This window comes from Osmerus mordax, chromosome 16 (assembly GCF_038355195.1).
Source record: "Osmerus mordax isolate fOsmMor3 chromosome 16, fOsmMor3.pri, whole genome shotgun sequence".
NCBI lineage: Eukaryota > Metazoa > Chordata > Actinopteri > Osmeriformes > Osmeridae > Osmerus > Osmerus mordax.
The window spans coordinates 7,739,456-7,764,174 of record NC_090065.1 but is presented as its reverse complement, the minus strand read 5'-3'; the positions used below and the strand labels follow the sequence as shown (position 1 = coordinate 7,764,174).

Below are 24,719 nucleotides of genomic sequence, written 5' to 3'. Positions count from 1 at the left end.
CAGAATTGGAGAAAATTCTTACAGACACTCCAAAAGGTTGTGGACCGCCGCAAAGGGCAACCAACTCCTTATTAAAACCCATGGGTTTAGAATGGAATGTCCAACAAGCTCAGTCATGCATGTGTAATGGTGACTTAGTCAGTTGTCCACATTATTTAGGGCCACACCATATAGTGCATGTATGACAAAAAAAATTGTTGTTGCTTGCGCTTTAACCAATTAAGTTTGCATTGTAGAGGACACCGTAGTTGTACTTTCTGACGAAAGCTTATGGAAACACGGGGGATGTCAAACATGGCTGTGAGAGGGGGAAAGCAGAACCGTTCAGGTGCTGGTCTTTCAGGTAGGAAAGGAGCAGGTGATCAAGATGAGGACGAGCAACCACTCCAGGCAGTGCTGGTTGCTGACAGTTTCAACCGGAGATTTTTCCCCATCTCGAAAGACCAGCCCAGAGTACGTATGTGAAAATGAAGGAGTGCAGTGCATGTCAGAATGACTAGGCTGGTAGCCTACATCAACAAGGTTATGGCTAGCAACTAACGTAACTGCTAACTTGCTAGCTAAACAGAATCATACTAAAGCTACGCTAGCTAAAAATGTGATGAAATATGACAACTTTCATTTGAAATGTTCTGGCCCTGGACGTAGAGTGAGAAAAGGATATAGGGGGAGACCATGCGTGTTAGCTGTATTGTTAGCTAGCTAGGGTAGAACAGTCAATACGTTCAAGTGTATTAGGCAGATTGTTAGCTAACAGAAGTTACACATTTGCTGAATAATACAAGACTTCATTCTGATGGGAAGTGGCAATTCTGCCCTGGAAATTTGATCTGTAACCAATAGTTTCTATTCTCAAGTGTCTTTCTCACTTCAATCGTTATGTGTGCCATTGAAGCAGGTTAGTATGTTACACTGTTGTGTTTGTGTGGTCCAGGCTCTACTACCTCTTGGCAATGTGGCGATGATTGACTACACCCTAGAGTTCCTGACATCAACAGGAGTACAGGAAACCTTTGTCTTCTGCTGTTGGATGTCCAACAAGATCAAGGAGCACTTACTGTAAGCACTCCATCATTATCACATAGTTTTTGGCCATTTGTGTCATTATTGAACAGTCTCCTTTTACTGCAAATCGTTATGTGGAACTTTCATGTCTTTCTTTTCCCCCAACAGTAAATCAAAATGGTGCCGCCCCACCTCTCCAAATGTAGTCCACATCATCACCTCGGACCTATACCGTTCTCTCGGCGATGTGCTGAGGGATGTAGATGCCAAGTCCCTGGTCCGTTCAGACTTTGTGCTCGTCTATGGAGACGTGGTGTCAAACATTGATGTCAGTCAAGCCTTGCATGAGCACAGGTGAGCCAGTCTTCACATGATTTCAAAGATGCTTGGGTCATTTGATTTGCATGTTCCCTAACTACATGTTTTTGTGTGTAGAAAATGGTGTGTTGTCGAAGCATTTGGCTGAATTTCTGTCCATGCAGGTATCGTCGTAAAATGGAGAAGAACATCTCTGTGATGACCATGATCTTCAAAGAGTCTTCGCCTGGACACAAGTCACGCTGTGAGGAGGATGACATCATCATTGGCATAGACAGCAAGAGCAAACGCATTCTTCACTATCAGAAGACACAGGGGTTGAAGAAGCTGCAGTTCCCAATGGTGAATGCTCCCTCACAACACACACCTGTTTAATTTTAGCTATCTGTATCCCTTTTACAGCTTAAAAGAAATTTGACAATAAAAAGCAGTGTATGGAGCAACTAATATATTTAGGCTTTTCTCGCATGCAGAATATTTTCCACAGTGGAAGTGATGAGTTTGAAATCCGATATGACCTGCTGGACTGTCACATCAGCATCTGCTCCCCACAGGTACTGTGAGTTTCCGTAAGATGCTGCTCTGGGCTGTATGCACAACTGGAGCCCATCTGAAATTGATGTATGACTAATGAGCACTACACAACTGCAGTTTTGTTGTTGTTCATTTCAGGTAGCTGAGCTCTTCACTGACAACTTTGACTACCAAACGAGGAATGACTTTGTAAAAGGGATTTTGGTTAATGAGGAGGTAAGGAAGAACTCAGTCGATAATTATTAATTTAGAGGGGAAAAAAGTATGTTGCTTAAACAGTAATATTTGTAGTATTGTTAGTATTTGTATCTTATAATGTTGAATATGCGTTTCCCTTTCTAGATCCTGGGAAACCAGATACACATGCACATGACCAAGGATGGTTATGGAGCTCGGGTGTCTAACCTGCTCATGTATGACTCTGTATCGTCGGACATGGTGCGACGCTGGGTCTACCCCCTCACGCCCGAGGCCAACTTTACCGACCAGAAGGGCCGTGGCTGCACACACTCCCGTCACAACGTATACCGGGGGTCGGGGGTCAGCCTGGGTCATGGGAGTCAGATGGAGGAGAACATTCTGATCGGCTCTGACACTAGCATTGGGGCAAACTGTCACATCTCAAACAGTGTCATCGGCAACAACTGCACCATAGGTACCATGCCCTACATATGAATTTATGTGTTTTACTTTAGTGATGAATAGTAGTTAAGTTGAATATGGAAAAGATACATTGGGAAAGTATGTCTGAATTTCATCTAGTCATGGATGTTGCCAATAAAGTTTATATGTTGTGAGTAAACAACTCCTGTAATGTCCTCTGATAGGGGATAACGTGGTTCTGGACCGCGCTTATATCTGGAACAACGTTCACATCGCCAACAATGTGGACATCAGCCAGTCTGTGGTGTGTGACGGAGCCGAGGTCAAAGTGGGCGTCAGGCTAAACAAACAGTGTGTGCTGGCCTATAACGTAAGTCACGAGTTTCTAAGCATTCACCTAGACCAGGATGGTACTGTCTTGATAGTTTGCATAGTTGTGAAGTTTCCCCCACAAGGTCTCAAGGAGCTACACATTCTCTTTTTGAAATGTTGCAGGTGGTGATAGGACCAAGCATTTCCCTCCCAGAAGGCAGCGTGGTGTCCATGCACCACCCAGAGGAGGTGGACGACGAGGATGACGATGACGAGTTCCTGAGTGACGATGGAGCCGTGGGCAACAGCAAGGACAAGACCAAGCAGAAGAGTATGGCCCTGCATGACACACGCGGGAATGTCTGCTAACCTTAGTCAAGTCAAACATACGCTAACCACCTTGTCCTCCACAGCTTTTAACCCTGTGGAGGTAGGAGCAGAGGGGAGAGGTTATATCTGGAAGGCCAGCTGTCTGGACGACGAGGACGAGGAGTTGGCCCAGTGCCTATGGGGTAAGATGCCGGGTGATGGAGATGCAGTGAGATGTACAGTATTGCTGTTTACTTGGTCCTATTGCAAGGACGGTAAGCTGCCTTGTCATTGTGAGGCAGCATCTGAGATGTACGTTTGCTGGTGCTTATATCCAAGGGCTGGTGTTGAACCCTGACCCGGAGAGTGAGAGCGAGAGTGAGGCCAGTGAGGACTCTCAGGACCCTGGAAGTCGTAGTGTGTCTCCAGAGATGGATGATGTCAAAGGTCAGGGGTGATGCCCTCTCAATATGACGTAAAATAGAGAGATGTGTCCAAGGATGCTCTTTCTCAGACTCCTGTACTGTGTTTGTGTAGTTTTCCAGTTGGAAGTCCTGGGTACTCTTCAGAGGGGATTAGAGGAGAATATCGGCTGTGATAATCTTGTGCTGGAGATCAACTCTTTAAAGTAAGCACTTTTTTCATTGGACAATATATATCTTTTTAAGCTCTTGCGATATCCCCAACCTCACATTCGGATGTTCCTCTTACAGATATGCCTACAACATCACTCTGAAGGAGGTCATGCAGATTCTGACCAGAGTGGTTCTGGAGTTCCCTTTCCAACAACAGGGTCCTAAGCTCACCACCCCCCAGTACACGTCTCTCCTTCTGCCTGTGCGTACCAGCTCCTCTGTTCCTCCAAACCAGTTAATGGAAGGATACATACACACACACACAGAAAATAATTATTTTTGTCTCTTTTTCTTCTCAGCTGTTGAAAAAGTGGGCACCGGTCTTCAAAAACTACATCAAGAGAGTGCAGGACTACCTGGACTGTCTGTCGGCCATAGAGGAGTTGTTCCTTGAGCAGGAGACTCACTGGAGTGCTATGGTGAAGGTGAGTCTGGATGCAGACAACCTGGCTCCTAATTTTCATTTTTTTTTATTCTTCTTATTACTACCTTATGTCGTATAACTACCCCTTAAATATCGGTCTTTGTTATCTGAGAATAGATTGTGCACGATAGGGCATATAATACTTATCAGAGCGTGATGTTTTGGGGTTCGTCTACCTCAGGTCCTGATGAACATGTACCAGCTGGAGATCCTGGAGGAGGACACCATCCTGCGCTGGTTCTCCCAGGGAGCCACCACAGACCAGAGCAAACAGCTACGCAAGAACCAGGGGGTGAGCCAGGGGCTAGCCCAGTCACAAACGACTGCACTTACTTGGTTTTGGAAGAACAGTCCATTTCAAGTTACTACACCACTGTAATTACTAAATGTAAACAGGTAAGAATGTTTATTTTTGTGCATGTAGCATCTGTATTACAGTGTTCTTTTTGTTGATTGCAGCTTCAGAAGTTCATCCAGTGGTTGGAAGAAGCAGAGGAGGAGGGAGAGTGACAGGGTGCATTCCAGGGCAAGACCATACAAAGACTTTGACTTCAGAGGGCATACAGTACATGAGACCTGGGTTAGAATTGGCATTTAAAAGCTTTTGTGGTGGTCAGTGTTGACTCAGTGGCAGCTTCCTGTTGCTTCTCCATTGGCTAGTGGTCTTGTAGATATGTAAAGTGCAAACTGACATCACTTCACGCAATGCAAACTGAAAAACACATATCCCACTGTGCCATGTGGAGGAAGGGCCATCTTGAATGTCAACACATAAATAAAAGGAACTGAGCTACATTTCAGGAACAGCATGGAGCCTTACTAAAAGATGCATCATGAAACTCAGATTTACTGATATGGTTTGGTTTTACTATAGAGTTGATTTTTAAAAATTGTTTTCTGATTGAGAGATAGACACCAAGAAAAATATCAAGAGTGAATAAAAGATTGACACCAAGGTATGTTTCACATTTTTCCCCTGGTACTTAACATTAAGAGGTAGTTGAGAATAACAGGCTGATGTTTGGACCTGTGCTGCTGACTATAAAGGCAAAGTAGCCTGTTGAAATACCAGACATATAAACACATTTTGTATTTTCATGAACAGTGTTGACAGTTATCCTCCATAAATGTGATGTTAAAAACACAAAAAAAAGTTATGAACAATTTCCAAAATGAAAAAAGGCACAATTACTATATAAGTGCTTTAGGGTATGACAAAAATTAGAATCGGCACTGCCACCAAAGTCTTGTCCCTGTATAGCTGTGGTCCTTTATAACCATATGGTATTCTGTCCATTTGAGGGAGCAGACAACATAATTCATACATTAACACAATTTGAGGCAATAGCATAGAAACTTAATTAGGTCGGCATGGTTTACAAACTGTAATCATCCCAGTTGTTACAGTAGGTGGATAACCACCACGTCACAAGTACACCTACTCTCTCTTTCTGCCCCTTTCTCCAAACAAGCTGTGGAGCATGCCAAACAACAGAGAGGCACCTGTGATCCCACAAGCTGCAGTCAGTCCCTTCCACATGGTGGCCGAGCTCTCATGTCTATCCATGAAGCTCTTATAGTCAGTTGGCACCAACATGTATTGACGGCCACCTTGCGGAGCCTGCAGCCTCATCACTTGCCCCCCCTCCAGCACCACCTCCCCAAACCCTGTCAGGGTGCTCCCGACACAGAGCAGCTCCTCTGTTTCCTCCTGGGCCACAGGCTTCTCACCACTGAGGCCCTGGACCATCATGTCCACCAGGCCCTCCTCCGCGTGCCGGACTCGGTGGTAGACCCGCTCCAGGTAGCAACCAGAGGCCTGTAGTGGTGCCTGAACCTTCACGTACAGGTCGTTGATGTACGCTCCGGGGCACACCAGGCAGAAGGGAACTGCGTTGTTGGTCTCCTTTTTGTTCCTCTGTCTGGAGTTCCTGAGAATGCAGAACAGGTGCTTTTGGAATCATATGCTAAGTGTAAAAGCTTTCCAACAACGCATGGTCTTTGAGTTATTTTAATTAGTTACTTAGTTATTATTATACATAATAATCTGCAGTCGTGGATATTATAGTTGATTAAAATTTTTATGTATGACACATACCATGTTCTGGTGAGGGAGTTCCATACTTTCGAGTGTTCCTGAATAGAAAGCCTCTGGAGCACACCATAGCACCGTGGGACGAATTGACTAGTCAGCGGTTCACCCTCTGCCTGGACCAGCCCTGGAGCAAGAGCAGTATTTTTAAAGCATTCTCTCCACACTAAGCTATGATTTCTTAGCTTAACTCTTACCTTCTATTGCCACATACTGCAGTCGTTTGTGAGGGGATGCCTTTAATAGTCTTACCAAGTGTTGGTCTGGTCTAAAAGTTGGAATCTCCTGCATGTTACAGGAAATGAGTGAAAGAATGATAACCATTTAGATAACTGGATTTGTTAAGATAAATAATTGACATGTATGATATGAGGATGCTGAATTGCTTGCCTTTAGTTTTCGAATCTCCTCCTTCTTTTCTTTATATAAGTGATAAAACAAACCAGAGAAGGCAAAGCTGGATCCAACTCCAATCAGAACCAAGGGATTGATCTGAAAGTCGCTCATTGTCTCAGTGTCTGGAAAGGAAATGCATTTTATGACTGTCTTCAACAATATTTGGTATTGAATTAAAGCATCAACTGGAAACATGTCCCTGCTAGCTATGTAGCCAATTTAGAAGGTATGTTCACCCAAGTAGAATATTGCCAAAGCAGGCTCACCTTTTAATACGTTGGGCTAAATTTAAGTTGCAGACAGCATAAAGCTCTTCATCAAAAATCGAAAACGAAACAGTGTGTTCTAGCTGTGACATGTTTCATTTCCTTGTTTAGAGCGCACGTTGATTGCGTTACAAGTGCTAAGCCAATGGGGAGGCAGGCTACCGTAGCTGGAGATAGGCTGGCGCCGTGACTGTTCCACCAGGTGGCAGCAATATTCAGGCTTTGAGACGATCCCCTACCGATTTTTTAAAAATATTTTACTGGATTTTGTAAAACAAAATCGAGAATGAATACAAATAAATTTGTATCAGACATAAACATAGTAAAAGGAAATTATTCATTTAATTGCATTTAAGGTTCATTGCATTGATTCAATCTTAAGGATGTCAAACTGATGTAATATTGACCTTTTATCAGGAAACGACTCTTAGAGGTCTTCATCTAGAGGTCTTTTGGTCTTGTCTGAAACCAATGACTTACACAGAACAAGATTTGTGAGAGTCAGATTCCAAATCTGGTCTGTACAACTTAATAAAGAAACACAATTAGGCCTCACAACCAAGATCCATTGCTTCCATATCAACCAAATTAAGAAGATAATCAAAAGGCCAAGTTGTACAGAATATAGAATGGGTTACATATTGTTCACTAAAGCTTTGAGGTTCTCTCATGCCAATCAGTCACACCTCTATCCCTACATTCTGTTTGTTGAGGCTCTACTATACGGGAGCATTGTTTGCATACTATTGTTGTATATGTGTGTGTTTGTGATCATAGGACTGAGTCCAGCTTTTTTCCAGTACAGTGACTCATAAGGAATACATCATTAACTGCTTCCTTATTCTGTCAGTGTACAGAAAGTTACGCTACTATCAATCATTTTGAAACCTACTGAGGGCACGTACTATTGCCATCACCTACTCCCCCTCTTTCCTGAGTTTCCAGTCTTAGTTTATCTGTTAAGCTTCAAAGGTTTACCCAAAGTGGAAGAAATATAATAGTCCACAGGAACGGCCCTGCCTCCTGGGCCAGCTGTTACTGTCAAGGTGTTATCCTGCCCAGACAACCTCTCGAAAAACCAATCTTCTTTAAAGTCATTTAATCTTCAAGGCATCCATGCACCTTTTTTTTTACAAGAAACAGAGCTCAAATGTAGTCTATCTTTCCCATCTCTGGAACTTTTTCCAGTCAACTCAGGATAGTAGTAATGTTTTGCTACCCCTCTTCACTTTTTGAATCACATGCTGATATGATGTGCATCATGTGCATTATGTGCATATGATCATCTTTACGCAACTAAAAGGATTGTTTCATGGTCTTTATCATGTTTCATTCACTTTAGTTTTTCTCTGTGCTGCTTTAATGGTTTAGTTTTATGAAGTGCTGTATTTCATTCACTAGAATCTGACAAAAAGAGGAAGTGTCCCAGTGCAAGTTTTGTTTGCATGTGTCCTTGGGTGTATGTAGTCACAGTGGCACCATGCAGCTTTTTAAATGTAAAATATAATTCTAGGCCTCCCTACAAAGCTTTGCTACAAATAACGAAGGTAGAGGCCAGAAAATGTTATCTTTTGAAAGGATACCTCACCAACCTTGCACTAATGTGCAAAACAACTAAACAACAGTTGGCTGAACACCACTATGATTCTGTGACATCAAATGTTTACTGCGACAATTGTATAACTAGTGTTCCATTTCAAATATATTTACCTTATTCAGGAGACAGATGTTATATAAGATTATGCCAGTAAAATAACGGATTTCAGAAACAGCATTGACAATTTTGCAGAAATGTACAATGTTGTCATAGTAGACCTTAATGAACCTTCTGTTTGACTGCCGGTTTAAGCCCTTTGTTAGTGAGTCATATTTGGATGTTAGCCTGATTTGGGTGATCTCTGGGAATTTGTCCTCAGTAAAAACATACTGGTTTATTAATAATAATAATGTCTGTATTAAACACAACAAACTGGCTTCAGTTACCAATTACTAGTAACAACTTTGTAAATCTTTGTGATATGTTTTCAGGGTTTACATTTTGTCTTATTAGATGTAATTGATTGTGTGCCTATACAATATATGAGCTTACTTTGGTTGAATAATGCTTAACTATTGTCTAATTGCCTGTATTTATACTTTGGATTATACCATTCCAATTCATAACACGTCTTTAATAACCATTGATGTTTTTATTGTCCCAGCATTATTATGTATTAAATGGATCCTGGCAAAACTCCAGCTCTAATTAACAAACTGGATAAATGAATGAGTTGTGGTTTATCTGCACGGACCAACCTTGATTTCACATCAAGAAGAATTGCTCTTTCTTTCTTTCTTTCTTTATGCATCCTGTGCCATATATGGTGTGAGTAACTGCTGAGAACTACATGACAATTATACAATAACGTTCCTTATTTCACAGATAATATATTGATGCACCAGAGTTCAGCAAATATCTTTGCAGATAATGCTGGGGTAGCCTTCCTCCTCTCAGTTAGAGTGATTTGTGAACGTTTCCACTACACAGCTGATAGGATTAGAACATGTCTTCATTCTGCTTTCAACCCTTGCATTTTCAAAATGCAAAATAAAATTTCAGACACTGAATTACTCTCATTAACATTTTAACATCTCATTTTTGGTAGATCAGATTGACTGACAGACACAGCCTCCCTGGGATTATAAGGCTTATAATAGATGAAAGAAACCAAATAACATTTTTATATATATAAACATTAGATTTATTTTGCTTGCACTGAAAATGTGCGACAAAAAATTACATTTTCTGGACATTGGTTTCTAGTTCCTCTTCACAGATTCATAAAATTGTCCTGAATAGGCTTGTATCTATATTATTATTACACAATTGTTATTTTTTGGGAAAATATTTCTTCCAAAACCAGTCACCAGCCTATAGTGTGCAAAATAGCCCACAATTGAACCTTGCAAAACGGGTAAAGGTAACCTAAATGATGTAACATTGTTGCCTAGAGGTTAGTGACCGTAAGTTTGCTTTTACAGCTGAAAAAATATTTCTCATTAATGTCTTATAGCATTAGAAATTGTACTGTAAATGTTTTAGAATGTGCTTAGCTGTAACATAATATGTGAAAGAACTATTAAATCCCACACTCAAAGGAATCAATACATTCTAGCTTGGAAGGCATATTGGGTGGATGCTTTACTGCTCTTATTGAGTTATTTATGCACTGAATGTTCGTGAAATATTGTTTTTGAGGAAAGGGGTTACAAGAAAAGTCACACTCTCACAGCTCCCTATGTATGTGTATTGTGTGTGCACGTGCCAAAGTAAAAAGGGAGACATGAACCACAACCACCCAGTTGAGCCAGTAAAACTGTGATGCTGGTGAGCCTGTCCATAGACACCTTTTCCCAAAAGGATGTATTATGTCACATAAACAGCAGCCTATTCCGGACTGTATAGTCAAACAGATGTATTTCAGGTTAATTTACAACAGATCTTTTCTAAATAATGTAATCAGCAAAACCATGAAGCAGCGATGCTGAAGATACATTGTTTTTACATGTAGCCTAATCTTTGAATAGAACAGTCTGCCTTTGAAGCTGCATTATTTTTCTGTCCTCCGCTCCCTACTCCCAAAGGCAGAAGTATAAAAACAAATCCGAACAAACGGCATCATTTGTAGGGTGGCTTCGTGGTGCAAATTCTCACTGAGGCTGACGTTCACCTGTTACGTTAACGTTTCATGACTTGCCAATTGGGTGCAAGCGGCTTGTGGGCATGGTGAACTTGTCAAGAGGGAGGGTCTGAGTAGGAGGACGCACTATGTTGACTCATCTTTGAGGGTATCAACTGCTGGTTAGAGACTTATCTAAAGTTACAGCGATTTGCAAAAAAAAAAAACAGTTTAGGCTACGTGGCGCGAATAGTTGATTTGTACGCGAGGATTACATTTAACCGTTTACCAGCCGAACCTGCTTTTTGGTCTGTATAAGAATGGATGTTTCATTAAGTTTGTTCGTTTTAACATTGTCCTGCACCTTTGGAACGGTGAGAATACTTTTAAAATTCCTTTTGATGATGGCTTTTGTTGAATTTAAATTCAAGTACGCTGCACGTGCTGTGATGAAGTCAACGATTTATTTAGGAAAGACTAGGTCTGCAGACTTTCCTGATGATTACTTAAATCTTTAGAAAATAGACCCCCCAAAAATGGTTGGACACTAGTCCTTATGATAGTATCTTTATCGACTAGCTTCGGCCACAAATGAATGAAGTTTATCAAGGGCCATAGAATGACGCGCGCACAAACTGTAGAAGATTGGTGCGCGTGAGAGCTGAGGCTTTCTGCAGACTGTAGCAGCTGGTCGAGTCATAATGTTGCAGTATAAAGTTGTGCTTGTGTTAAACAAAGCTGCCAGTAGCATGAAGAAACAAATTTTTCGCTTGTAAAATTGATGCTTTACGATGTTATATTAAAACAAATTTCAACCAAATCATAGGTACGGGACCTTTCTTCTTGATAGGCGGATAGCACTCGTTCCCTTTCTTGACAGCCTAAATGTTTGAACATACCGGTATGTAAGCTACCCGATGCTGACTAATCAAACTGTATTGATCGATTACTTTTACAGTAATTTGAATGTGCATTATTGTATGCCATAGGCTGTCACTGTAACTGACTTTGTGCTTGTACAGTAGACTCTTTGGGTCTGACTTAAATATCACAAAAGATGATGGGTGTTTTAAAGTGAACAACCCCTGTATTGATTTGTCAGTTATTTCACTTTCATATTTTTAAGTCCATCCGACTGTGTGTCCAAATGTACAAAAATCGCTTGTTAGACTAGCACACCCAGTGTGTTAGTCTAACAAAATGGCAAATAGTTCAGTTATATTGGCTGTTTTTCATCTAGTTGAAGTAATGCCACAGTGTATTGGTATCCATCTCTTTATAAGACTCTATGGCAACAACCTCTTTTGTGTGCCACTGCTGCAGGATGTCCAGTCTGTCACTAGTGTCCTTGATCACAATGGAGTTTCTATAGAGGGACACTGGTGATTCAGACCTAGCACTTCCTTTGATTAACCTGGCTCGCACGTCAACCACCCCCTCGAACTAAACTATCATATCAAAAGTCATCATCCCTTTTATGGTTTAATGTGTGCCACGTTGTACATCCGAGTAGGTGGAAGGAGGAGAACAGTTTAGAGATGATGCTGAAGAGAGGATGACAATGGAGGTGGTGAAGATCATGACAATAATTATGGGGACAACAATAATGATTTTGCAGTGTTACTACAACCCAACATATTCTCCTCGTTGCTCTTCATTGCCAATTGCCCAGAAGGATATCAGGACCCTTATTAACTAACCAGGAATTAACAACTGACCCATTTAGAGTCCTAGTGGGGAGATGGCAGAAGTGTAGGACAGAATTTTCACAGCCGTGGGACCCATGAAAAGCAAACACACAGGCTCTACCTTTGGCCCTAATGGAGGACTCTCCTTGACTAGGAAAGAGAACCTCAAGCCATATGGACCCATGCTGTGGCTAACAATAGCCACAGCACACGTTTGATTAATGCCTTCGCTGGAGAAGCTCATCCACCTAAGTGAAGGCCATAAATCTCCAGGTTCTCTGGAGGACCATGGTGGTGGAAAGAACATAGGCTCTGATGATGAACATCAATGCCGAGAGCAAAATTGGATTCAGCTGCAGATAAATTGAACCGATGATTGATGATTTATGACATCATTCTCTAGGTATTTCCAAAAACACAACGGTAAAATTATTTTCAATCTGTAAATCAACATCAGGAGCTTGGTGCGTACATTGCAATGTGTTTGGTGGGAGAATCTATGGCACGCCATCAAGTTGATCACAGGAATCCATGTTTTTCATGATCTGGCATTTTTCATTTAAAATGATAGATTTTTGCTTTGACGGTGTCTGTATTGTGATGCATTGTTATGAAAACCAGACCATGGTCGGTTGTTGTCAGTGGTGATTCACCCAAGACACAAGTTGAAAGAATGGCAAGACAGACATACGGATAGACAGACTGGAGGATGTAAAGACTGTTCTCTCCACAGATGCACAGCCTGCAGATGTGTGACATCATGATGGAGATTGAGAGGGAAAGAGACGAATGCCTGTCTCAAATGGAAAACATGACATCAGGTACAGTTTGTGCAAACTACAATACAATAGAAGGCCCTCAATGTTTTAGGGAAAGTTCAATTTCTGCATCAATTAACTGATATCATTCAGTTTGTTCACTCTTATTTCATAGTTGGATTCAATACAAATGTCAAGAGATGTACTCTTTTGCATTGTGATATTGACTTTACAAGATGATTTGAAAATAATCAAAAATCCTAGTAAATTTGTTTATTCCAAGGTGCCAAATGTACTATAGGCCTTTGAACAATCACTAGCCATTCATTGCCATTTTAATTTAGACTGCATTTTGCCTTGTAGAACTTTTTTTTGTCAGTTATATGTCAACGTCCTTTGGGTAATATGACATGGCACACAAATGTCCTTCCCCGATATGAAATAAGCAATTATTGTTTACAGTGTCTTCACTGAAAATCCTCTCAATTACTTTCTATTGTGTGGGACCAAAACCCTTGGGTTGAGACAGTCAGTTGTGAATAAGTCAATGAAAGTGATTTATGCAAGAAAATCCCTGATTAGATTAGTCATGAGGTAGGTCTAGGGGCTGCAGCATCTGCTTATGTTACATGACCTGAGAAAGACTGGATCTGCTGTCATGGAAACTCTGGCACAGTCTTCCTAAATAACATGAGTTCAGTTGCTCTGTGCCATGGCACTTCATTAATCACACTGTTGTTTTCAATCTAGCCTGTTATGAAAGACAGGGCTTTTTCTTTTTCTTGCTAAATGTAGTGTGCGTGTCTTCACATGTTTTGAAATTCTCTCTTTCTTTCTTTTTCTTTCTCTCTTAATCTCTCTTTCACCTCCCAGGTTGCAGTGGGATGTGGGACAAGGTGGCCTGCTGGCCCAGTGCAAGAGTGGGAAAAGTAGTCACCATCCCTTGTCCCAAGTACTTTACCTACTTTACTAACCATTTCCACATGGGTAAGACCTTAACCATGTGTGCGTGTCTGAGAGTGTTTTAGAAAGACAGGTAGCTTGAAAAGGTGAAGTCATGCATCGTATAATAATCTCTTGCTTTGGAAAGATGATCAGTTGGAACTTTGCGTGTAGAACATCAAACAGTTTAGTGCAAGGTGCTCTAGACCCCTCCCTGTCTCACCAAGTGTCATGACAAGTAATGATGCGTTTTCAAACCACAAAATGATTGAACTACTGTTGAATCTTGTACTGTATGTTTTTTTTTACTCCTAAAAGAGGTTAAACTATTTTCTGGCATGTAAAGAATGGATCCTGCAAAGCAACAAGGGTAGGGCAACATTGTAAAACATATATGGCCTCTCAACCCTAACCCTAACACCATGGAAATGCTTTTCATTTCATACACAACTCAGTGTTTGTGCGTGTGTGGGTGTATGTTTGTGTGTGTTATAATTGATTACCTCCAGTGATGTCAGCTATTATAACAGCTTCAAAAAGACTTGCACAACATCCTAGTTTCCTAATTGACTTTAATGAATTCAGTGTACACTTTGAAACTTTTGCTCTGTTGCTTGTTTGTTCATTTCACTCAAGGGTGCTTTAATTTAGTGGTCTGATAGGAAGTAGTAATTATTAATTATGTTTTTCAAGAAATTGTTGACTTAAAAGTAGCTTGAGGAATGGGAGTCTGATTGAGCAGTTGAAAACCCGTTCCTTTGACTTCACCCTGTCTTATCTGTCAACTGTTCATTCATTACTGTCACAATATCATCAGGATAATAGTTCAAGCTGCATTCGAGGCTGTTGTTTATTCAAAGGTGACTGGTTTGGAAGATTAATTATCAGCTCAGAGATCCATCAGGCTTTGGTTGTATACCATTTGTATCATGACATCAGTCAAATATTCAAATGTCACTAAACCTATGATCATCTTGCTTTCCATCCAAGTGTGTTAGGTTCATGAAGAGCTGAGGATGAAACCTCAAGTGACAAGTCAGTCTTTTGTTGTTTTCTTCTTTATGTGAATGAAGTGAATCTCCTCTGGATAGGTGAATAGCTATAGATGTTCTCACTGGTAAAACTGCATAAACAGCATTTGGTGTGCAGGTGACCAAGTCTCCATAAACTATCCATTTCCTCTGTCACATTCGGGGCATGAGACTCAGTATTTATCTTTACCATGTGACAGAGAGGGTTCACAGCATAGGCAACTTCTGGGAATTAGTGATGTGACCTAGATGGGAGCGAGGCTGACCTGAGAGGAGAGAGGGCCTCAGGGGACCAGGGGGGAAGGCCAAAGGAAGGATTAGAGAGAATGTGGGGTTACAGCCAGAAGAGGTGTATTTCACTGATCTGTCAAAGGGTTACAAGATCAACAATCCCACAGAGCAAACCATGTAAGACTGCGCAGAGGACCAGGACAAAAAGCCATTTAGTCGAACTAATTCATGGCTTGTAACATTTTGCGGAAAATGTTTATTGTAGAGGGTCAACTGTACTTTATATCAATTTTCCAGGTGTGCAGTTATGTGCATTCAGATGAAAATCTATCTAGATAGAATAACACAGTGTTAGTACCTGCCCATATGTATGGTTTGACCATGAATGGGTCTATCTGTAGTGACCTACGAAAGTCCAAGGCACTGTCTGTCTGAAGCCTTTGATATTTTGAGAGCAATGTAAACAGAACATGTGTACAGTATAAATCCATTGAGCTTTTCTTACTTTGTCAGCTCTCCGACACCATCAATTACAATTGCCAAAGAGACTGGCCGTCAGAAGCCATTCATTTTAATATGCCCATGCAGGGGTAAACAAGCGTTGCGACACATGGCGCCAAAGCAGTCGAGGGGCCAGGTCATAAATTCTTGTGAGGGTGGAGCCCTTAACGTTTTCACAACGCATTTGAACTTTTTACCTTGAAGGCCAAGCACACAATCTATCAATCTAAATGTCCAACTCTAGATTTGTGTGTTATGCCTTCAGTGTTTAAACGTATTTTCAAACTCTGATTACCTTCAAACTCTGTTAAACGTATTTCATCCACACCAGATCCCCCATGGGTCGTCTCTGGAGGCTTCTTATCACAGTCTTCCTCCCAGATATGTTAAGATGCTGTAAAGCTGCAGTTAAGAATGACAGCCTGCAGGGCCCTGTTCATATAGGGAGAAAAGTCCCCCCATCAAAAAGGCCACTGAAACTACACAGCACTAGGATGATTACCTCGCTTGAGCTCTACTCGTCGTTGTGCATGACATCGAAAATCTCTCCGCTCTTGTTTAATGGATGATAAAAGCATTCTTTTGGAAATCCCTCATTCTGAGCAGCTCCAACGGTGGCATGGACTGAAACAGCAGAGGCTTATCTCTCCCTCTGTGTCTTGTCCCACTGTTTAAGATAGCTGGCATAGCTGAGCCTGTGTCCTCAGCATCCAACATGCAGGTATTTGTTATCACACTTGGGGGTTTTCTTCAATATGCTTCTAAAAATACTTTAAGTATTATTGAGAAAGAAGTAAAAACTATTATGGAGGAATAGTTAAATCTAAAATTGATTTATCTTATATTAAGGTTAGGATAGAGTAGGAAGGATTGTCTACTGGAATGTTCTTTGACTGGAAATGTATAGTGTGGAAAGACTATCACATCTATTTTTGTATCATATGCATCACATGGTTGAGTGAGTGGCTGCATTACCTACGGATTACCCATGGATTACCTACACAACAATACGAGCAGTTCTATCCTCTTAATAACAATAAAAACTGTATAGCACTGAGGATAAGGATTGGTCAACACCAGGTAGCACAATACCTGATGATATTCCTGGCTCGCATTGGCAGCACTATTATTTTATTCCAGCCTGATTTAAGCTTCAATCACATTCTTCAGTCACATGTCTATGACTAAATCTACCCCCAAATGTTTACTGTAAAGAATTCCTTATTTCCCTGTTGCATTATTCTGCCTTTGCTAACAACAGTATTGTGCATTTTTGAGAACCATAAGAGTGCCTAACTTCTAACGAACACAATTTCTTTCTTCAGGGAGTTTCCCATGGTGGTACATAAACCATTTCCAGGGTTCTCCCCATAGACTGCAAATCAGAAATGGCTACAATGAACACAACAGTCTTCTGGTCTGTCTGAAATGGCAGAGAGTAATTAAGAAACAGATTGAGTCTTCACACATGGGACTCGTCTGACAGAGAGTAGGCCAGTTGGGACCAGCAGCTAGCCTGCAGCGGTGACACCATTTGCTTAAGTGGCGGGTATCCCACTGAGACTCAGCATGAGATAATTGGAACTGGCTGAAGTTTTGCCTTAGAAATTCTAAATAATAATACTGGTACACATCACCGACAGAAGGTCTCATTTTCCTACCCCCTCACTGGGAGTATTTCATTGTTTCTTTGAAGCTTTGAGATAATGAGCAAATCTGTAGCAAAAGAGTTTGGCCTAGTTAAGACTCTAGGTTATTGAATGGAATCTCATGATATGTGGATAAATTGCGACGTTCACAAAATTGGGCAAATTCATAATAAAATGCTCCCATTCCTCTGTTTGTCAGGTAATCTGTCAAAGACCTGCACTATAGACGGCTGGTCCGAGATCAACCCAGACTCTTATGCGTTGGATTGTGGATACAATCCGAATAGTACCACAGGTGAAGAGGCGGTAGGTATGGCAACAAGTGTTCTTACAGATTCATTATTTTTGTCTGGGCCAGAATATACTCAAGCTAAAGTGTCAATTCTGAGCCTTATTTGAGGGGTAAATATTTACTTGACACACACATGATTGAGATATTACATTTAGCTGAACAGGAAATCTAGTGAGCAGGCTCTTCTATTTACGCGCACATTTGATGTACTGTATAGTCATCTGTTGTTGTCTTCAGTCTGATGGTGTGACATGACTTAGGTTTCTTGTAAATCTGATACTTGTGTGTGCGCCTCAGGGAAAGTTCTACTGGGCGGTCAAAGTAGGTTATACCATCGGCCACAGTGTTTCGCTCATCTCCCTCACCATCGCCATCATTATACTGTGCACTTTCAGGTAAGGAGGTGTCTCTTTTAGTGTTCTCCCTGTGCATGGAAGAGAGTGATGAGAGTGTCAACATTATCATAGCTAATGTTACGTCGTTCTAAGAAAGTGCTACTCTATTCTACTGACATAGGCTACTTGCTTTGAATATTTACCAAGTTCAACAATTTTACAGTGATGCCAAAGTACTCTCACTTTGCACCCTATTTGTGTACTTTTATGAATATTTTATGGTCTCTTTATACCCTCATTTAACACCGGTAAGTTTGTTCTGAACACCGTGTTGAAATTTGACATTAGCTGTTTCTCAAACAAAGAAGGCTCAGAACATAACCCAGTCATAAACACAACCACTAAAAGGTACAATTGCAATTCACGTCATTTACTGTACTGTGCGTAACTATGGTGTGTGTGTGTGTGTGTATTGGGGTGGATGGGGTACAAGATGCCCCTCTGTTGGTCATTACTCAGAGGTTAAGTGGCCTCCCTGTGTGGCTTTTAAAGGATCTCACACTCTATTTAACAGATCAACCCCAATATGTGTGCGTGGATCTGTTTATGTGGATGGTTTTTGTCTGTGTATGTGTGTGTGTCTCAGTAAACATCAGGTGATGTATGTTTATTCCATGAGAGTTTACGATGGCAGAACTCACATATTTCTGGACTTACCAGCAGTCTGTGCTCTTCTGAGCACACAGGATGTGCAGACTCAGATCCCCATGTGTTTGTACACAGTTCCTGGCAGACTTGCAGCAAGGCTTTGACAGCTGCCCGACAGTCTGTTGTCACACCCATGCTGCTCTGATAAGATTTTGATGGACTTTAACAGCTCTAACTGTTTTAACTCAAATGTACACTCTTTTATTCAACAGGAAGTTACATTGTACAAGGAACTACATCCACATGAACCTGTTTGTCTCCTTCATACTGAAAGCCATTGCCGTGTTCATTAAGGATGTGGTTCTGTATGAAGTTGGGGAGTCTGATAACTGCCAACCAGGGCCGGTAAGTCTTTCTTATTGTGAAAGTCTGGTTAAATTAGTCTGCATATCCATGCTCAAATAGAGGAGATCACAACTTAAGAAGAAGAAGAGGATTGGGAGGGAAAGCCAATGTACATTGCTTGCATGATTCGGTTTCCCTCTGATAGTCTTTGAATTTGTTCCACAGTTGACTGTTTAACACGTGTTCTGTGTAAAAGTCGAACAGAGACAAACAAGCATCTGATCTATTACTCAACAAGCTCTGTCTCCGGGTTTTCGTTTGCAATAACTGTTGAAGTGTTCTTTTATGGAGAATTGGGTGTAGCAGTGTTTGTCAAGTTCTTAAACATATCTGAATGTTGCTAAATGAATTCACACAGCAGGATGTCAAGAGTTTGCTGAAAGCTAAATCACCTGAAGCTCACCTGCAGGTAGAAGTGCCTGTAAGACAATGAGAGCTTATGAGTCACACTACAGGTTTTAGAAATAGATCAATGACTTCCTCACAACAAAATGCCAAACACATTCAACAGTACCCTACTGACACAGCGGAAGAAAATATTTTTATGAATGAAAGCCAATACAAACTTTATGTAAATAACTACAAAAAAAAGTATGTCAAACTTTACATTTACATCGTCATTTAGCAGACGCTGTTATCCAAAGCGACTTACAGTAAGTACAGGGACATTCCCCCCGAGGCAAGTAGGGTGAAGTGCCTTGCTCAAGGACACAACGTCATTTTGCACAGCCGGGAATCGAACTGGCAACCTTTAGATTACTAGCCCGATTCCCTAACCGCTCAGCCACCTGACTCCAAACTCAACAATATAGTGCACTGATCTTCCTTGTTCCAGTTGAAACCAAGTGTGTGTACTGTACAGTACTTAGCACCCCTTTATATAGTGTCATTTCACACATACAGTACCAGGTCTGTTACAGAAACCATTTGTTTCTGTATATGAATGAGCTTTTATCAAAATGGTTTTACTGACAAAGTTCAAACTGCATTTCAGGATGTCTCTCTCACTATCTCCCATTATTCCACTAAGCTATAGGTAAACATTTACTTCTGTAAACACAGCTGCTGACTCTTAGAGGCATGACTAAGATTTAGAGAATCTAGGTATTGTCTACTACTTTTAACATTGTATTCAGTTTGCATACACTTTCATCCAAACTGACATACAATAAAAAGTACTACAGCAGAAGATCAAGCTTCAGAAGTACATAGTTCTAACAGTATTAAGAAGTTGTTAAGGCACGGCCTGTATTTACTAGGCATAGTGCACAGTATATGAACTGAACATTTCCAATAAGACATTAGGAAATGTCCATTTAAGAAATAATTTATTCTGAATCAAGACCCAGAGAACAAAGGCCTCGCAGCCATGTTTCCTAGACTTCTTGATCCACCCTGGCTCAGTAGAACAATAACTGACAATTAGCCTAAACACTGGCTGTACATCTGTTTACCTTGGCAGTTGTACCTGAATTTAGGGGCTGAATGTGGTTTCCACAAGAAATGGAAATTACTCTTAAACAAGCTTGTGTCCTTTGCATGAACAAATCCAAGAAATACCAGCTTGTTAGTCCTGCAACCATGTCATGTTTAAATAGCACCAACAGATAATTTTAGTTTTGTTCCTACTCATTTGACAATGATTTATGTTTATTTGTGACCTATATTCAGTCCTGTGCTTCCCCATAGGTGGGCTGCAAGGTGGTGATCGTGTTCTTCCAGTATGGTATCATGGCCAGCTATTTCTGGCTCCTGGTGGAGGGTCTGTACCTTCACGCCCTGTTGGCCGTCTCATTCTTCTCTGAGAAGAAGTACTTCTGGTGGTATATTCTGATAGGGTGGGGTATGTACAGCGAGTTGTACCGACAATTTGTGATATTATTGAGTTTCATTTGATGGATTGATTTGGCTTTTTAAGAGGACTAACCTGATTTGTATGCAAATGAGCCATTTCATTTTTTATAAAGCTTCATTTAGTAATAACTTCATTTTCAAGTTGAAGGGATTCGTTGTAGGTATTGAGAACCTTTCCACACCCAGGATAATTGATTGTTGATGGATTAATTCTTTCTTGTTCACCAGAGTACTAGGAATTTAGTCTTTTATGTATTTCCACACCAAAACCAACTAAAAGCCACCTTGGTCTTAGTAAAAAGACTGCATTTGCCATATCCTTGGGTTACTAGACATCGGTTTGAAGTACCTTATTAATTAAAGTCTCCATTTTAGTTCACTCTGTTCTGGTTGTTCTTCTTAGGTGTTCCAGCTGTCTTTATTACTGCGTGGGTGATAACTAAAGCTTATTCAAATGATATGGGGTAAGTTCAGCCTTTTCTAGCAGTTGAAAGTTAGTGTTTACCAATATTGATATTTCATGACCCTGTTATTAAACTTGAAAATGTCAGAATTTATGTTTGTGACTAATAATGGCAATTCTGTTAACATTACACTAGGTATTTAAAACAAGTACCTGTGAAGGTCAATGGATGGTTATTTATAGTAATTTAATATGCAAGGACACCCTGGAGAAAATAAATCCTTGCATAACAGATTTTTTACTCATTTGTATTATCCCTGTCTGAGGTACGTGTGTGTGAGCATGTGACACTTCTCTACTATATAGATGCTGGGATACAATTGACAACCATGCCTGGTGGATCGTTAAAACGCCAATCTTAGCAACCATACTTGTGAGTCATAAACAGGCAGTTCATTAAGTGCATGTAGTACACCCCTGCATAATGTGATGGAATAAAACATGTATTTTCTACCTTCAGGTGAACTTCATTCTCTTCATCTGTATCATCCGGATACTGCGCCAGAAGATAAATTGTCGAGACATAGGAAGAAAGGAATCTAATCAGTACTCGTACGTTGTCATTGAGCATCGTATACATTGTTAATGTGATTGTTTCAATGTGTAATGCTATTTCCTTTATGCATGTGTGTATTGTAACACCTTTACTTTAATTGTTTTGCTACCATCAAAAACATGACAGAAAACCTGCCTGTATAAATTAATTATCCATCAATGAAAACTGCAATAACATCAATGCATATATGCAAATAATAGCTTAATAAATAATGGTTATTTATATACTTTTTGTGATCTCCCAAGCTGTACGATATAGATTCTAACAACTGTTGTGATTGCACAGGAGACTGGCAAAGTCGACATTGCTCCTGATACCTCTATTTGGGATCAACTACATAATATTTGCCTTCATTCCTGATGACATACACCCACGACTGAGACTGGTCTTCGACCTTATTCTGGGGTCTTTTCAGGTAAGGCTGTTTAATAATGCTATCTTGACAAGTAGTTTCCTTTATGTCAGGGTTCTCCAATCCTGGTCCTCAAGGGCCGCTGTCCTGCATGTTTTACATGTTCCCCTGCTCCAGCACACCTGTTTCAAATTAATGGGTTGTTATCAAGCTCTGTGGAAGCAGGGTAATGAACATTCATTTGAATCTGGTGTGTTGGAGCCAAGAAACATCTAAAACATGCAGGACAGGGGTTCCCTGAGGACCAGGGTTGAGGACCACTGGGATAGAGTTTCACAGTTACTAATTAGTTGCTAAAAATGATCAAATGTCAGACAGCCACATAATACCAACACAACTTCCAATTAACTTTACGAATCAATATCCAAAGTCCCCATTCGATTACCCATTTGAGATGTTCATTTCATATGCAAAGCATACATTTGCATAATGTAAAAATACGTTGACAATCCTTCCAATTTGATGAATACATCTCTTAATGCTTATGCACAAACTGAAGAGCAGCATGGAGAACATTTCTGATATGTAAGATATACAAGTTTAGACAGACATGTTATCATTGATCATCTGGTGCTCAACTATGACAAACTAAGCTTCTAATTCAATATGAGCTTGTGTATAAGATTACGTTTTCTGCTCCAAATACTATGGCCATTCACAAGCACAAATATGGATATGAAAGCAGTATTTATTCTCATCTGTCCTGAATTCTGATTTCCCTTGAGGGTCTTCAGAGAAGCAAATTCTTGTCTTAGTTTAACTTTGGCCATAATCATATTTGTCAAACTAAAAAGAAGTGGATTACTTGCACAGCTGCACTGGCAGTGTCCACATGGCCATCCATCCATAAAACGATCTTATCGAGTATTAGAAAAATCTACTCTATAGCATCTGTTTTCTCTCATGCAGGGTTTTGGAGTGGCAGTCTTGTATTGCTTCTTAAATGGAGAGGTAAATTGAAACGCACAAACACAAAATAACTACTGTACTTCAGTTAGAACTGCATGCAAAATAAAAGTAAATAAATGTATGAATAAACATTAATAAATACATCTCAAAATGGGCTGAAAAATGTAATTTTGTGTTTGACTTTTCTCTCCTTATAATTGTGCCATCCTCCATGACAAATGTCTCTCTCTGGTCCATGTTTATCTTTCTCCTGCCTCTCCTCTCTCTCCACCACTCTGTCTCTCCCTCAGGCACAGGCTGAGATTAAGCGTAAGTGGCGCAGGTGGCTCCTGCAGAGGTTACTGGGTGCCGACATTAAGTATCAGCAGCCCTCTCTGGGCAGCAACGGCAACAACTTCAGCACCCAGATCACAATGCTGACTAAGTGCAGCCCCATCACACGCAGGGCCTCGGACTGCCAAGATGACCTTTCATCTATCTGAGTACCAGGACTGAAGCAACCTTGGGAAGAAAACCAAGCTTACTGTAGATCGGTCAACCTGCACCCAGGCAGCAATAGATTAGAGGTTATCCAAACCAGTGGTTAGTTAACTCACAAGATAGTCTCTATAGAGTTGGAAACATCTCCATCAAACCTCTGTACAATCTCTATCTATGTGTTTGAGTGTTGCATGTGACTGTATTTTACTTCTTCGTTCGTGAGTTGGTCCCTTTGCCCAGCATGTGATGAGAGTTTGATTCATAGTTCAGGAGGGAGGACATTAGCAAAACACAGAACTAAACTGGACTCGGAGATGTCCATACTGAAACTGAATTTACAGAGCTTAATCCTCACAGAATTTTATGTCTTACTCACCGCATCAGTACTCACCGTGGAAATAGCTGAGGTCATCAGGGGGGTTCAGGGGGCTTTAGTGACACCACAGTATTTATCTATCTAATATATAAATATAAGTATTAGTCACTATTTATTGTCCTTAGCCGAGAGAGCGTGGGGAGTACTGCATCTTGTGCTGAAGGAGATATGGGTGTGGGTAAGAGAGGATTAAGACCACTTAATCTAATGGCTCACCATGCTGGTATCCTGGGACCTATAAGAAGTTAGTAGGACTATGAGGCTGAGCAGACCACCTTTGGATGCTCACATCCCATCAGCTATCTATCATGGGAGCATCTGGTCGCCTGTGCTACCCCAGCCAGAGGCCTCGTCAGTGGAGATGACGGTTTTATTTGAGAACTTACTTTTTGTGGAAATATATAGTTGAATAACATTCCAGAGTTCAAACAAAAGGCTCTCTTGTATCTCTGCGGAAGCAGATGCTCTTAGTTGTGTCTGAGTGCATAGTTTGTTGAGCAGTCATTCGTTTTAGGAGACTCAACTGAGAAGCCAGCTGTATTTAATCAGCGTGTTGGTCCAAGTATGTGAATTTTGTTAATAATAATGTAATGTATTCATTAAGCAGACACTTTTATTGAATGTGACCCGACAGTA

General features: G+C 40.7%; 3 protein-coding genes across 4 annotated transcripts; 2 read left to right on the top strand and 1 right to left on the bottom strand.

The window, feature by feature from the left end:
- Positions 1 to 285: 285 nt before the first annotated feature.
- Positions 286 to 4,940, top strand: eif2b5 (eukaryotic translation initiation factor 2B, subunit 5 epsilon). The gene is made up of 16 exons (XM_067253670.1): positions 286 to 453; positions 935 to 1,059; positions 1,174 to 1,359; positions 1,488 to 1,665; positions 1,797 to 1,877; positions 1,996 to 2,073; positions 2,200 to 2,512; positions 2,685 to 2,830; positions 2,956 to 3,103; positions 3,186 to 3,284; positions 3,421 to 3,528; positions 3,619 to 3,709; positions 3,795 to 3,918; positions 4,016 to 4,141; positions 4,322 to 4,432; positions 4,600 to 4,940. Exons 1-16 carry the CDS (start codon positions 286 to 288, stop codon positions 4,648 to 4,650), a joined length of 2,133 nt encoding a protein of 710 aa, XP_067109771.1. The 3' UTR covers positions 4,651 to 4,940.
- A 187-nt stretch (positions 4,941 to 5,127) lies between these two features.
- mul3 (mitochondrial E3 ubiquitin protein ligase 3) lies at positions 5,128 to 6,960 on the bottom strand. Of its 2 annotated transcripts, none has more exons than XM_067253672.1 (5): positions 6,895 to 6,960; positions 6,623 to 6,750; positions 6,430 to 6,517; positions 6,239 to 6,359; positions 5,128 to 6,071 (listed from the first exon to the last, which is right to left on the bottom strand). In XM_067253672.1, exons 2-5 carry the CDS (start codon positions 6,737 to 6,739, stop codon positions 5,579 to 5,581), a joined length of 819 nt encoding a protein of 272 aa, XP_067109773.1. In that variant the 5' UTR covers positions 6,740 to 6,750; positions 6,895 to 6,960; the 3' UTR covers positions 5,128 to 5,578. The 2 variants fall into 2 exon arrangements, with proteins under 2 accessions (XP_067109773.1, XP_067109772.1); XM_067253671.1 differs by having other exon boundaries at positions 6,623 to 6,742; positions 6,895 to 6,957.
- A 3,913-nt stretch (positions 6,961 to 10,873) lies between these two features.
- On the top strand, positions 10,874 to 23,988 carry vipr1a (vasoactive intestinal peptide receptor 1a). Its single transcript, XM_067252884.1, has 13 exons — positions 10,874 to 10,927; positions 12,975 to 13,062; positions 13,873 to 13,986; positions 17,553 to 17,659; positions 17,943 to 18,040; positions 18,901 to 19,033; positions 20,723 to 20,876; positions 21,291 to 21,351; positions 21,657 to 21,723; positions 21,811 to 21,902; positions 22,192 to 22,321; positions 23,228 to 23,269; positions 23,518 to 23,988. Exons 1-13 carry the CDS (start codon positions 10,874 to 10,876, stop codon positions 23,707 to 23,709), a joined length of 1,332 nt encoding a protein of 443 aa, XP_067108985.1. The 3' UTR covers positions 23,710 to 23,988.
- Positions 23,989 to 24,719: the final 731 nt, after the last annotated feature.

Excerpts from the sequence above, each read along its gene's own strand:
- vipr1a (XM_067252884.1), top strand. The coding sequence starts at position 10,874 with ATGGATGTTTCATTAAGTTTGTTCGTTTTAACATTGTCCTGCACCTTT. Across the intron at positions 10,928-12,974 it reads TGTCCTGCACCTTTGGAACG|ATGCACAGCCTGCAGATGTG; the intron begins GTGAGAATACTT and ends TTCTCTCCACAG. Across the intron at positions 23,270-23,517 it reads ATTGCTTCTTAAATGGAGAG|GCACAGGCTGAGATTAAGCG; the intron begins GTAAATTGAAAC and ends TCTCTCCCTCAG.
- mul3 (XM_067253672.1), bottom strand. The coding sequence starts at position 6,739 with ATGAGCGACTTTCAGATCAATCCCTTGGTTCTGATTGGAGTTGGATCC. Across the intron at positions 6,360-6,429 it reads GCAGTATGTGGCAATAGAAG|GGCTGGTCCAGGCAGAGGGT; the intron begins GTAAGAGTTAAG and ends CTCTTGCTCCAG. Across the intron at positions 6,072-6,238 it reads AACTCCCTCACCAGAACATG|GAACTCCAGACAGAGGAACA; the intron begins GTATGTGTCATA and ends CTGCATTCTCAG.
- eif2b5 (XM_067253670.1), top strand. The coding sequence starts at position 286 with ATGTCAAACATGGCTGTGAGAGGGGGAAAGCAGAACCGTTCAGGTGCT. Across the intron at positions 1,666-1,796 it reads AGAAGCTGCAGTTCCCAATG|AATATTTTCCACAGTGGAAG; the intron begins GTGAATGCTCCC and ends TCTCGCATGCAG. Across the intron at positions 3,104-3,185 it reads GGACAAGACCAAGCAGAAGA|CTTTTAACCCTGTGGAGGTA; the intron begins GTATGGCCCTGC and ends TGTCCTCCACAG.